The following is a 14,657-nucleotide window of genomic DNA, read 5'->3' as shown; positions in this document are numbered from 1 at the left end:
ACACCACAACACTGATGCAACAACATGTAAACTGCCGTGAGAAAACACTTTAAGCGACACTATCTGCCGGGACAGTATTTCTCCCGGCAGGTAGAACTGCCACGAGAACGGCTGCCGGGGATTACTTGTCCCGGCAGATAAAATATTCCCGGCAGTCCATCTGCCCTAGTGCATTTATTTGCCGGCAGTTTCTTTTCTCCCGGCAGATTCGGCAAGACACGTGGAACATCAATTATTGGCAGTCAAACTGTCGGCAGAAGAGTTTTGACCCGGAAGTTGTTTTGCCAGTATGCAAATTTCACTACCTAATTGGTCTAGGCATCCCCTATGTAATATCCATTTAATATGTTCAACCAATCAGGACGTATCACACGTACAATTTATACATATTTCAATCAAAGTCACATATATGTCTCATCCATACACTTCATTCAAAATAACTTCAGGCCTCATCCAGAACCTTAAAACATCATTGGATGAACATAATTAACAACCATAATATATATATGTTTTAAAATGTGCCACACAACCAACAAAATGAAATAGTGCAACAAGTGGGGAAGTACATGTTTCTGGGTGTGCCACACAACCAAAATGAGCACAGTGGCTTAACAACCAGCAAAAGGAGTGGAGCAAGTGTCCAGGTTTCACAAACTAAACAAGCATATTACATAATCACTCCACCAACTGTTGTAGGTATTCCAAATCTTCAGGAGTTTGAAAATCTTCCAAACCTTCATCGACTTGTGTACCTTTGGGAAACCTGCAATAGATAGGATACTCAATAGGGAGCTCTTGTTTCAGAATTTAAATTAACATTCAATTTGATATGCTATAGTTTAACTCAAGTTAAATTTACAAAGACCTGGAGAGTAGTCATTTTTTGCATCTCAAGGAGTAATATGACACATGTACAAAAGAATACACCATAGTACAAAGTGGCAACTTTTTGAGAAACAAAACTATGCGCCTATGCCTCGTCTAGTATACAGGCAACACAAAGCTCCTCCCTATCATCAGCTATGAATTGTCGGAAAGCATCTTCATCTTTCTTCTTTTTCTTCTCTAGAAAAGGGTCGACGCCCTCAGGCTCAGCATCCTGGTGACTTGGATCCTCCCCACTACTATCACTAAAATCCCCATTTTGATGTGCTATATCTTGAATCATTTCAAGCATCTCATCATAGTCATCTAGGTCAATCTCCTCTTGAAAATTATCAGGTTGAACCTCATCATGGTCACTCTCGGATGCAAGAGGTGATGATGCCTCCCCATGATATATCCATCTTTTGTACCCACTAATAAACCCATCGCATAACAAGTGCTCATAGACAACACTAGCTTCAAACCAACAACAGTTCAAGCAAATTCTACAAGGACATAGTATAGTGTTCCCTCTTGCTGAATGAGTAAAAGCAAAATCTATGAATTTCTCTACCCCGTCTATATATGCTTGTGTATTTCTAGCTTTATCCATCCAACTCTTGTCCATTCTTGACCAGTTTCACTAAAATTGCCTAACATGTGAAAGAAAGTTTACTTCTATTAATGAAAAAATCTAGTAACAAATTGCATATCATCAATATCTAGTACAGGCGACAAGAAATACAATACGAAGAAGAAATGCCATCACACAACAGAATATAATTAACCAAAACATGTAATTTCAGAAAATACAAAAACCAAAATAGCAGCAAGAATGTCATATATGTCATAAAAGCATAGCACCTGTTCTGTCCACATCTCCTATTTCGCAAAGCACAAACAAATATGGTACTACTTTGGGGCATCAACTAAACAAACAGACTTAAATAACTAGCTTTATTTCATCTCAAATTAAATGAACTCCAAAGCTCAATGAAACAACTTAGTCAGGTGTCAACGAATCTAATTAAGCTATGCACTTGTTAATCACCAATGGTCCCTGTTCTTTGTTCTGAAGGGCTAATAACAGTAGCAGTTTTTGTTCGTAGACAAGCAAAAAGTTCAGTAATAACATTCAACTTGCAGCAACAGTGTTCTGAAGGGCTACAAATGAACTCCAAAACATCAGTAATAACTTGTTCGTTCAGTAATAACAGTAGCAGTGTTCTGAAGGGCTACAAATGAACTCCAAAACTAGCTTTCTTTCATCCCAAATTAAATGAATCTATTTTTTTGTTGTTATTACACCAAAGCAATTAAAAATTGATGTTTTGTTCTAACTGACGGAATAGTTCAGTGCTGCACATTCAGAACAAAAGAAGGCACACAAATTGCTACCAAACCTCACCTGTCCAATGAAGTACAGGAGGCAGCGATGTCCAGGGAAAGGATGTTCAGCAGGCAAATCTGCTCGCTGGAGAGGAGGGCCAACACGTGGTCTGCTGGTTTGGGGGCTTGTGGAGGAGGCGGACCTGTCACTTGATGCTTGGTGAAGCCTACTCGGGGAGGAAGTGCACGAGCGTAGTACGTACTTGCTGCGACGAAGCCCTTCCACGGAGGATGGTGTCCGCCGGTGGTGTGGCTTGGCGATGACGATGGTGGCCGACGGGGTGCTCGGAGGTGCCGCTCTGGAGTGGGGTGACCACGGCAGCAGGATGCAGTGGATCTTGGGGCGGCGGAGGGGCGGAGTGTCTGCCACGCGTGATGGGGGGCGACGGCGGCAGCGGTTTGCTGGTTGGAGGGCCTCCGCCGGTGGTGGATAGTTGGGGGCGGCGGCGGCTTGCGGTCCAGTGGAGGGCGGATTGGCGTGCGCGGCGGCAGAGGAGCTGCGGTGGTGAGGGGCTACGCCGGCGGTGGGGGAAGGGGAGCTACGCTGGCGCGCGGTGGTCGAGCGCAGAGGCGGCTGCGCGGTGCACGAACTAGCTAGGTTTCGGGGCGGCGGCGGCGGGGGATCTGCTGGATGCAGGGGATTTGGGGGTGGCGTGTTGTGGATCTGGTCGTGGGAGGGCCGGCGCTAGTATTTCTCAATGGGCGAAAATATTCGTCAAGCTGCGCGCTTTTTTTCCTCTCTGGCACGCGCTTATTAGGGCCGTTTTCCCGTTTCGCGCCAAAGACGGTCTCCGGCATGGGCCGACAGATTATGGGCCGAGATTTTGTTCTCCCGGCAGATTTTTTGTTGTAAAGTGTACCGGCAGTGCAGATGCCATTGTTATTAAAGTTCTCCCGGCAGTTTTACCGCCCTAACACGTTTCTAGCGGCAGTAACACATGTCCCGGCAGTTAGTTTGCCCTTAAATTGGTTTTTCTCCCAGCAGTTAACTGCCCCCAATCTAGTGTTGTGGTGTAGTGTTGCTACCATCACGTTTCAACTTAGCTTTCTATAGGAGCACATTAGAATTCAACGGAACAACAACACGGGCCATCTATCTACAACAACATAGACATGCAAAACACTATCAGGTACTAAGTTCATGATAAATTAAAGTTCAATTAATCAAATTACTTAAGAACTCCCACTTAGATAGACATCTCTCTAATCATCTAAGTGATCACGTGATCCATATCAACTAAACCATGTTCGATCATCATGTGAGATGGAGTAGTTTTCAATGGTGAACATCACTATATTGATCATATCTACTATATGATTCACACTCGACCTTTCGGTCTCCAGTGTTCCGAGGCCATATCTGGATATGCTAGGCTCGTCAAGTTTAACCCGAGTATTCCACGTGTGCAAAACTGGCTTGCACCCGTTGTATGTGAACGTAGAGCTTATCACACCCGATCATCACGTGGTGTTTCAGCACGACGAACTGTAGCAATGGTGCATACTCAGGGAGAACACTTATACCTTGAAATTTAGTGAGAGATCATCTTATAATGCTACCGCCGAACTAAGCAAAATAAGATGCATAAAGGATAAACATCACATGCAATCAATATAAGTGATATGATATGGCCATCATCATCTTGTGCCTTTGATCTCCATCTCCAAAGCATCATCATGATCACCATCGTCACTGGCATGACACCTTAATCTCCATCGAAGCATCGTCGTCCTCTCGCCAACCATTGCCTCTACGACTATCGCTACCACTTAGTGATAAAATAAAGCAATTACATGGCGATTGCATTTCATACAATAAAGCGACAACCATATGGCTCCTGCCAGTTGCTGATAACTGTGTTACAAAACATCATCATCTCATATAATAAAATTTAGCATCATGTCTTGACCATATCACATCACAAAATTCCCTGCAAAAACAAGTTAGACGTCCTCTACTTTGTTGTTGCAAGTTTTACGTGGCTGCTACGGGCTGAGCAAGAACCGTTCTTACCTACGCATCAAAAACCACAAGGCGGTATAGTGATTGCTTTTTGATCTTCAGAAAGAAACCTGTTCATTGAATCCGATTCAACTAAAGCTAGAGAAACAGACACCCACTGGCCACCTGTGTGCGAAGCACGTCAGTAGAACCAGTCTCGCGTAAGCGTACGCGTAATGTCGATCTGGGCCGCTTCATCCAACAATGCCGCTGAATCAAGAATCAACTAGTGATGGCAATCAATATGTATATACCCATGCCCACAACTCCTTTGTGTTCTACTCGTGCATATAACATCTACGCATAAAACTGGCTCTGATGCCACTATTGGGGAACGCAATAATTTCAAAAATTTCCTACGCACACGCAAGATCATGGTGATGCATAGCAACGAGAGGGGAGAGTATCGTCTATGTAGCCTCGTAGACCGTAAGCGGAAGCGTTATGACAACACGGTTGATGTAGTAGTATGTCTTCACGATCGACCGATCCTAGTACCGAACGTACGACACCTCCGCGATCTGCACACGTTCAGCTAGGTGACGTCCCGCGAACTCACGATCCAGTAGAGCTTCGAGGGAGAGTTTTGTCAGCACGACAGCGTGATGACGGTGATGATGATGCTACCTGTAACGCCCGGATAATCTTGCTACAGTAATCCCACGCTAATCATGCCATGTCATCCCGATTACTGTTACTAATCTCGGGTTAATTCAAAACCGCGTCAAATTCAAATTCAAATTAATGCCAAACGGCAAAAGTTTCAAAATATTAAACTAAAATGTTCGGAGTGCGCAGTTAAATGCCAGGGTAATTATACTAAAGCAAACACATGTTTATAAAATGCATAAATGATTTAAAATGATTTAAAACAGAAGAGAAAATAAAAAAAAGGAAAACAGGAAACAAAACCAAAAAAAAGGGGGGAAACCCCCTCCCTCGCTGGGCCTTGGCCCAGCTAGCCATCGGGCCGCCAGGCCGGCCCAGCCGGCGCCCCACTCCCCTCCTCCATATCCCCCCACCCCCAGGCAAACCCTAACCCACCCGATCCCCACTCCCCCCCACGGCGCGCCCCATTCTCCCCCGATCCAGATCGGATCGGGCTCGACGCCGCCGCCTCGCCCTCATCGCCACCGGACGCCGTCGCCCCCCCTTCCCCTCCTGGGCCTCGCCGGAACGCTCCCTCGCCGGATCTCCTCCCCGTCTCCGTGGTCGTCCCCGTCCTCCTCCACAACGGCTCCGTCGAGCCTCGCCGCCCCCTGGTCTCTACTCGAACGTGAGGCCTGCCTCCCCTTCTCTTCCCTCTCCGACCGGCGCCACCTCCCGCTCGTCCCCGCGCGCTAGCACGAGCCGCTCCACCGCTGACCTTCCCCCTCGTGGCCGCGCCGTGTGCACGACGCGCCCGCACGCTCGTCGCATCACCGACGCCTGGCCGTGCCTCACGGCTCGTCGGAGGCCGCCAGCCCGCTCCTCCCGTCCATCCCACTGGCCCCGTGCTTCTCCGGCCACCTTCGGTGCCGGCGCCCATCCGCGCACCGCCCCGGCGCCCCACTGCTCTCGTAGCCCCGCCACGCCTCGCGCGGCTACTGGCCACGACGCGCCTCGCCGACCTCTCCTTGCTCGCCGCCGTTCGCCGAGCCCCCCTCCTGCCCCCGCCGTCGATGGCCCCGGCCTCGCATCGCTAACGGGCGGGCTGTGGCTACGCTCGCTTGCCCGTCCCCAACGCCCGCTAGCAACCAAACCCGCTATGGCCCCTAGGGCCAATGACATGTGGGGCCGCCCCCTTTGAAACGTTAATAATAATAATAATAATAATAATAATAAAATTAAAAAAATATTAAATAAATAAATAAATAATAACTGAAATAATTAAAATATTAATTAATTAATTAAGTAATTAATTAAGTTAACTAATCCTGATTAGATTAACCTAATCACTAATTAAATTAACTAATCTGTAATTAACCTAAACAGAGAATGACAGGTGGGTCCCACTGGACCCACACGTCAGGTTGACCAGGTCAATGGTCAACGTTGACTGCTGACATCACTCTGATGTCATGCTGACGTCATCATTTACTATTCTGGATAATGTTGGGTTAAATAATTAATTAAATTCCAGAAATTAATAAAATCTTTAGAAAATCATATCTTTTAATCCGTAACTCGGATTAAAATATTTTCAACATGAAAGTTGCTCAGAACGACGAGACGAATTTGAATACGCAGCCCGTTTATCCGCCACGCATCCCTAGCATAGCGAACACGCAACTTTCCCCCTCTGTTTCATCTGTCCGAAAACGCGAAACACCGGGAATACTTTCCCGGATGTTTCCCCCCTTCACCGGTATCACCTCATACCGCGATAGGGCACCCCTAACACCGCTACTTGTCATGTCATGCATCACTATGCATCTGTTTGCTTAAATATTTATTGTTCCTTCCCCCTCTTCTCTCGCTAGACACCGAGACCGACGCCGCTGCTACCCAGTACGACTACGGAGTCGACGACCCCTCTCTCTTGCCAGAGCAACCAGGCAAGCCCCCCCCTTTGATCACCAGATATCGCCTACTCTTCTCTATACTGCTTGCATTAGAGTAGTGTAGCATGTTACTGCTTCCTGTTAATCCTATACTGATGCATAGCCTGTCCTTGCTACTACTGTTGTTACCTTTACCTGCAATCCTAATGCTTAGTATAGGATGCTAGTTTATCATCAGTGGCCCTACATCCTTGTCCGTCTGCCATGCTATACTATCGGGCCGTGATCACTCGGGAGTTGATCACGGGTATATGCTATATACTTTATACATGATACATGTGGTGACTAAAGACGGGTCGGCTTGAGGAGCACCCGCGAGTGGAGTTTTTGAGGCGGAGCGGCAGGGCAGGTTCCGACCACCTAGGAGAGAGGTGGGCCTGGCCCTGGTCGGCGTTCACGGATACTTAACACGCTTAACGAGATCTGGGTATTTGATCTGAGTCTGGCCATTTGGTCTATACGCACTAACCATCTACGCGGGAGTAGTTATGGGTATCCCGGCGTCGTGGTATCAGCCGAAGCCTTCGTGACGTCAGCGACTGAGTGGCGCGCGCCGGATTGGAACGTAAGCCTGCTCTTGTATTAAGGGGGCTAGTTCTGCTTCCGGCCGCGTACGCAACGTGCAGGTGTGCTAAGGGCGATGGGCCCAGACCCCTGTGCGCTTAGGTTTAGACCGGCGTGCTGACCTCTCTGTTGGTCTAGGTGGGGTTGCGACGTGTTGATCTTCCGAGGCCGGGCATGACCCAGGAAAGTGTGTCCGGCCAAATGGGATCGAGCGTGTTGGGGTATGTGGTGCACCCCTGCAGGGAAGTTAATCTATTCGAATAGCCGTGATCTTCGGTAACAGGACGACTTGGAGTTGTATCTTGACCTTATGACAACTAGAACCGGATACTTAATAAAACACACCCTTCCAAGTGCCAGATACAACCGGTGGTCGCTCTCTCACAGGGCGACGAGGGGAGGATCATCGGTTAGGATTATGCTATGCGATGCTACTTGGAGGACTTCAGTCTATTCTCTTCTACATGGTGCAAGACGGAGGCTGCCAGAAGCGTAGTCTTCGACAGGATTAGCTATCCCCCTCTTATTCTGGCATTCTGCAGTTCAGTCCACTGATATGGTCCTTTACACATATACCCATGCATATGTAGCGTAGCTCCTTGCTTGCGAGTACTTTGGATGAGTACTCACGGTTGCTTTCTCCCTCTTTTCCCCTATCCCTTCTACCTGGTTGTCGCAACCAGATGTTGGAGCCCAGGAGCCAGACGCCACCGTCGACGACGACTCCTACTACACCGGAGGTGCCTACTACTACGTGGTGCCCGCTGACGACGACCAGGAGTAGTTAGGAGGATCCCAGGCAGGAGGCCTGCGCCTCTTTCGATCTGTATCCCAGTTTGTGCTAGCCTTCTTAAGGCAAACTTGTTTAACTTATGTCTGTACTCAGATATTGTTGCTTCCGCTGACTCGTCTATGATCGAGCTCTTGTATTCGAGCCCTCGAGGCCCCTGGCTTGTAATATGATGCTTGTATGACTTATTTTTAATTGTAGAGTTGTGTTGTGATATCTTCCCGTGAGTCCCTGATCTTGATTGTACACGTTTGTGTGTATGATTAGTGTACGATTGAATCGGAGGCGTCACAAGTTGGTATCAGAGCCGACTGCCTGTAGGAACCCCCCTTCCACACTCCTTGGCCGAAGTCCAGTCTAGACATTGCAAAAACTTTTACTAACTTGACTGTGTGCCTTACGGGCCCACGTCGCCATCGGGTGGTACTAGGATCTTTTACTCCTCGGCCTTTATTCTGGGACTCTGAACTCTCTTCTACTCGGGTTAAACGAATTTACTAACTCTGACACTAGGGTCCCGTTACGACATTCACCCCAAAGTTGGATAAGCCCTAGTTGTTCTTTAGAGTAGTAATTGAACATTATCCGCATTGTCATTTGACTCCTGTGAAAACATCTTTGTTTTCAGATGGAACCCACGAGGCAGGTCGTGCGCCACACGACGGCCATTGGTGCCTCAGGATCACCTGCTGTGTTGGTTGAGATGATGACCTATCTGGGTTATCGCTGGCACCCTGAGTACACCGTCTATGAGGAGTATCAGGACTTCAACCAGGAGCAGTACCGTGCCATCGTCCACCTCTACTCTCGGGAGTATGACTCCACTACCGTGCTGCACACTGCTCATGGTGTTGGAGTGACTATCGATATGGCGGTCCACGATGCTGCTTATGCTGCTCTGACACGTCTCCGTGGAGAGTATCAGGAGTTGGACACCTCCCCCTTCAGGCACATTGCTATTGCATCCGATGTTGGTGCGGAGGGTTACTACACTCTGCCTACTCCACTGTCACCCGAGAGCCATTCTACCATCAGAACCTGGTTCTGCATGCTGATGGGCTGGATAGAGCTAACCGAGCTCTTCGCCACGAGTTGTACACCACCCGTCAGCACCTGTATCGTGCTCTGACGCTGTTGCACCCCTCTGTCCGCTCTGGTAATCTGTCGCGTTCTGCGATCTACCCTGCCCGGACCGTGATGCCCCAGGGCGTCGGCTGGCCAGATGTGGGAGGCTACTCTCCTGCATTGGGCCCTCTCCTGCCACCTGCGCATCGGGTTCCGCACCAGAGTATCCGCGGACCCCAGGCTACTCGCGTGGAGGTCTTCCCTTCGCGTCACTACCAGCTGTCGGGCTACACCTACCTCCGCAGTACGGCATGGGACTGACGTAGACTTGCTTATTAGTGTTAGCTGCATTCGCCGCGAGCCTGTGTGCCGCCTATGATGTCTTAGCCTATGTACCGAACTCTGTGTAACGAACTCTATGCTGATCTCTTTTGTAAGATATGCCGACTACTATGTAGTATCTATCGTGCTATTTTCGTTGTGCATGTTTCATCATGAATGATTCTCGTCTTTGCAAATTTCTCAATACTGAACTACCCCTGTTATATATTAGCAGGATGGTTAGACCAGGCGGTCGTGGTCGTGGTCGTGGTGGCAACGCCCCACCACCGCCTGAGTACATGGCTGGGATGATGCAACAGTTTGAGCTGAATCGTCAGTTCATGGAGAATATTATGGCTCAGTTTCCTCGCCCCAATATGAACCAGCAGCCAACCCTAGTGACTCTGCAGGATTTCATGCGCCTCAACCCAACCGTGTACCGCAGCTCAACTCAGCCTCTGGATGCTGATGACTGGCTCCGTGACATCACCTATGAGATGGAGTCTGCTGATGTAGCCCCTGCCAGCTACGTCACCTTTGCTTCCTTCTTCCTGAAAGGACCCGCAGCTCAATGGTGGGATAGCCACAGGCGTACTCTGCCAGCTGGAACAATCATCACCTGGCCAGACTTCCAAGCTGCCTTCCGTGCTCGCTTCATTCCTCAGGGAGTCATGGACCGGAAGAAGCGTGAGTTCCGCAATCTCACCCAAGGCAACAAAACTGTGGAAGCTTACCAGCGGGAGTTTCTTGACTTGTCCCGCTATGCTGAAGAAGACATTGCAACTGATGCACACAGACAGGAGAAGTTCCGTGATGGCCTTCAAGCGGACATCAAGCTCGCACTTCTAGTGCACGACTTTACTGATTTCGCCACCTTGGTGAACAAAGCCATCAATGTCGAAACTGGTCTGCAGGAATACCAGAGCTCTCACAAGCGCAGCCGTGACACGGGCTCAGCTTCGGGCCCGTCCTCGCAGAAGCGCAAGATATGGATCCCCAACAGCATGTACCAGCTGGATGCACCTGCCCCAAGGCAGTCCTATGCTGCACCTCGTCTGCCTGCTCCTCCAACTAGGCAGACAAGACTTCCAGCTCCACCACCACAAGCTCCTGTTCCCACTCCCAATAATGGCCTCTGCTATAAGTGTGGTCAGCCAGGTCACCGTGCTAGGGATTGCAATCAAAACCAGAATCAACTGGCCCTCCCAGCAACTGGCCGTGGAAGCAACCAGCCTCGCAACAACAGTGCCAAGTCTTATGGTCGTGTTCATGCCAACCATGTTGATCTCAATGAAGTTCTAGACCAGCCTGCTACCGTGATGGGTACACTCCTCGTAAACTCAGTACCTGCATCTATTTTATTTGATTCAGGGGCATCGCATTCATTCATGTCAGAAGATTTTGCATACAAGCATGACGTTAAATGTGAGGAGATGAACACTTCGGTATTGGTAAAAACCCCCGTGGGACAATGTCAAACCTCACTGGTTGGCATCGATGTCCCCGTGGAAATCGAAGGGCTGGAATTCTATGCCTCTCCCATTATCCTGAAGTCGTCTAACATCGACCTCATTCTGGGAATGGATTGGTTGAAAGCGCATACTGCTTCTATAGTTTGCGCCACCAAGGTCGTCCATCTGCTACACCCTTCTGACGAAATAATAGCTTACCAAGCTCATCTAGTTCAGAACGCCGAGGCACGACTTTATGCCTTGAATGCGTTGAACGCTGCACCACTCGAGGGCATTGAAAACATTCCCGTCATTCGTGAATTCCAAGATGTCTTCCCAGAAGAACTTCCAGGGATTCCCCCTGCTAGAGCTGTCGAGTTCATCATCGACTTGAAACCTGGCACTACCCCTATAGCTAAACGACCCTACAAGATGCCGCCGCATGAACTCATTGAGCTTAAGGAGGAAATCGACAAATCTCTTACCAAAGGTTTCATTCGCCCAAGTTGCTCTCCTTGGGGAGCACCTTCTCTCTTTGTTAGGAAGAAGGATGGGACAAACCGATTGGTCCAAGACTACCGTCCTATAAACCAAGCTACCATTCAGAATAAATACCCTCTTCCTCGGATCAATGATCTTTATGATCAACTGGCTGGCTCATCAGTGTTCTCCAAACTCGACTTGAGGTTGGGTTACCACCAGATCCGTGTTCGTGAAGAGGACATCCCAAAAACCGCCTTCGTGACTCGGTATGGGTCATACGAGTACACCGTAATGTCATTCGGCTTAACGAATGCTCCCGCCACCTTCTCTCGTCTGATGAATTATATATTCATGGATTACCTCGATAAGTTCGTCGTGGTTTATCTGGACGATATCCTTGTATTTTCCAAGAACGAGGAAGAACATGCTGGACATCTGCGTCTTGTGCTGGAGAAGCTTCGAGAACATCAACTGTATGCTAAGTATTCCAAGTGTGAATTCTGGCTCCCCGAAGTAACCTATCTTGGGCATGTCATCTCCAAGGATGGTATTGCCGTCAACCCTGAACGAGTTCAGGCTATTCTTGATTGGACTCCTCCGAAGAACGTCAAGCAAGTCCGAAGTTTTCTCGGTCTCGCCAGCTATTGCCGTCGATTCGTCGAGAACTTCTCCAAGATTGCCAGGCCTCTGACTAATCTGTTGCATAAGGGTGTCAAGTTTGACTGGACAGACAAGTGTCAGGAAAGTTTCCAGGCGCTCAAAGACAAGTTGACTTCTGCCCCCGTGCTTGCTCCACCTGATACTAAGAAGGACTTCGTCATTTACTGCGATGCTTCCCGCCAAGGATTAGGCTGTGTCCTAATGCAAGAACGCAGAGTGATTGCTTATGCCTCTCGTCAACTGCGCCCTCACGAAGAAAACTACCCGGTTCACGACCTCGAGCTTACTGCTGTCATTCATGCACTGAAGCAGTGGCGACATTACCTTCTCGGTAATCGTTGCGAGATCTTCACCGACCATCAAAGTCTGAAGTATCTGTTTACTCAGCCAGACCTGAACCTCCGTCAGCAAAGATGGATGGAGACTGTTGCAGACTTTGACGTGGATATATCATATACCCCCGGCAAGGCCAATGTAATGGCTGATGCCCTGAGCCGCAAGTCTTACTGCAACCACCTCCAGGTTCACAAAGTTCAGCCCTCGCTTGTCGAAGAATTTAGAAGGCTGAACCTCCATATTGTTCCCCCGGGATCACTCGCTCCCCCTCCCGAAGGTTTCCCCAAACAGAACCTCCATGTTGTTTCCAAGGGTTCTCTCAATACCCTGGTTGCGAAACCAGATCTTGTGGACACCATCAAATGGGTACAGAAATGTGACGATGAAGTCCTCAAGATTAAGCGCGACCAAAAAAAAGGAAAGGCCTCATTCTTCACGATCGCCGACGATGGCGCCTTGTATTTCAAAGGCCGCCTAGTGGTACCATGTTCGAAGAAAAACCTGGATAAGACTAAAAGGGTTATGCAAGAAGCCCATGATACGCCTCTGTCCATCCATCCTAGTAGTACAAAGATGTACCAGGATATTCGTCAAAGATTCTGGTGGTCTAATATGAAGCAGGACATTGCTCGTTATGTTGCTGAGTGTGACGTTTGTCGCCGAATCAAAGCAGAGCATCAAAAGCCTGCTGGAACTCTGCAACCTATCTCTATTCCTGAATGGAAATGGGACCATGTTGAAATGGACTTCGTCACTGGATTTCCCAAATCGCAGAAAGGTAATGATGCTATTCTTGTCGTCATTGACCGGCTTTCCAAAGTTGCCCATTTTCTGGCGGTCAAAGAGACAATCACTGCTAGTCAGCTTGCCACTCTCTACATGGCCAGAATTGTTTCACTTCACGGAATTCCACTGGTTATCAGTTCAGACCGTGGCAGCTTATTCACTTCAAGGTTTTGGGCGAGTTTCCAAGAAGCTATGGGGACTCATCTGTCGTTCAGTACTGCGTTCCATCCTCAGTCGCAAGGACAAGTTGAACGTGTCAACCAAGTTCTCGAAGACATGCTTCGAGCTTGTGTAATCTCATTCGGCAAGAAATGCGAGGAATCTCTTCCATATGCCGAGTTCTCTTATAATAATAGCTATCAAGCTAGTCTGAAGATGTCCCCCTTCGAAGTGCTATATGGACGAAAGTGTCGAACCCCTCTGAACTGGTCAGAAACTGGGGAGCGTCCACTTTTCGGTCTGGATATTATCCAACAGGCCGAAGAACAAGTTCGCATTATTCGCGAGAATCTCAAGACTGCTCAGTCACGTCAGAAAAGTCAGTATGACCGTCATCACCAAGACATGGTCTATCAACCTGGCGAAAAGGCTTATCTTCGAGTTACACCAATGAAGGGTGCTCACCGCTTCGGGATCAAGGGCAAGCTAGCTCCTCGCTATATCGGTCCCTTCACTATTCTTGAAAGGCGTGGAAAGGTGGCATATCAACTGGAGCTTCCGCCGAACCTTTCTCAGGTTCACGATGTGTTCCATGTGTCACAACTCCGCCGTTGCTTCAAGGATCCAATCCGAGCGGTGGATCATGAAGTGCTCGAATTGCAACAGGACCTCTCTTATAAAGAGCATCCGATCCGCATTCTTGACCAAGCTGAACGCCGCACACGTCAGAAGGCGATCAAATTCCTCAAAGTCCAGTGGTCGAATCACTCTGAAGACGAAGCCACTTGGGAACGCGAGGATCGCCTGCGTGATGAATACCCCGCACTGTTTCCTTCTACCTCCTAAATCTCGGGACGAGATTTCTTGTAGTGGAGGAGATTTGTAACGCCCGGATAATCTTGCTACAGTAATCCCACGCTAATCATGCCATGTCATCCCGATTACTGTTACTAATCTCGGGTTAATTCAAAACCGCGTCAAATTCAAATTCAAATTAATGTCAAACGGCAAAAGTTTCAAAATATTAAACTAAAATGTTCGGAGTGCGCAGTTAAATGCCAGGGTAATTATACTAAAGCAAACACATTTTTATAAAATGCATAAATGATTTAAAATGATTTAAAACAGAAGAGAAAATAAAAAAAAGGAAAACAGGAAACAAAACCAAAAAAAAGGGGGGAAACCCCCTCCCTCGCTGGGCCTTGGCCCAGCTAGCCATCGGGCCGCCAGGCCGGCCCAGCCGG

General features: G+C 48.5%; 1 protein-coding gene across 1 annotated transcript in view; it reads right to left on the bottom strand.

Moving 5' to 3' along the window:
• Nucleotides 1–477: 477 nt before the first annotated feature.
• The window catches only part of LOC125518918 (SH3 and multiple ankyrin repeat domains protein 1-like), an 18,711-nt gene continuing 4,531 nt past the window's right edge, over nt 478–14,657 (bottom strand). The window contains exons 2-3 of the mRNA XM_048683808.1: nt 2,273–2,938; nt 478–763 (exon numbers count right to left, since the gene is read on the bottom strand). Coding sequence (XP_048539765.1) covers nt 737–763; nt 2,273–2,938 — 693 coding nt within the window. The 3' untranslated portion in view covers nt 478–736. The remainder of the gene's footprint in view (nt 764–2,272; nt 2,939–14,657) is intronic.

This window comes from Triticum urartu, chromosome 7 (assembly GCF_003073215.2).
Source record: "Triticum urartu cultivar G1812 chromosome 7, Tu2.1, whole genome shotgun sequence".
Lineage (NCBI taxonomy): Eukaryota > Viridiplantae > Streptophyta > Magnoliopsida > Poales > Poaceae > Triticum > Triticum urartu.
This window is presented reverse-complemented; position numbering and strand designations above follow the sequence as displayed.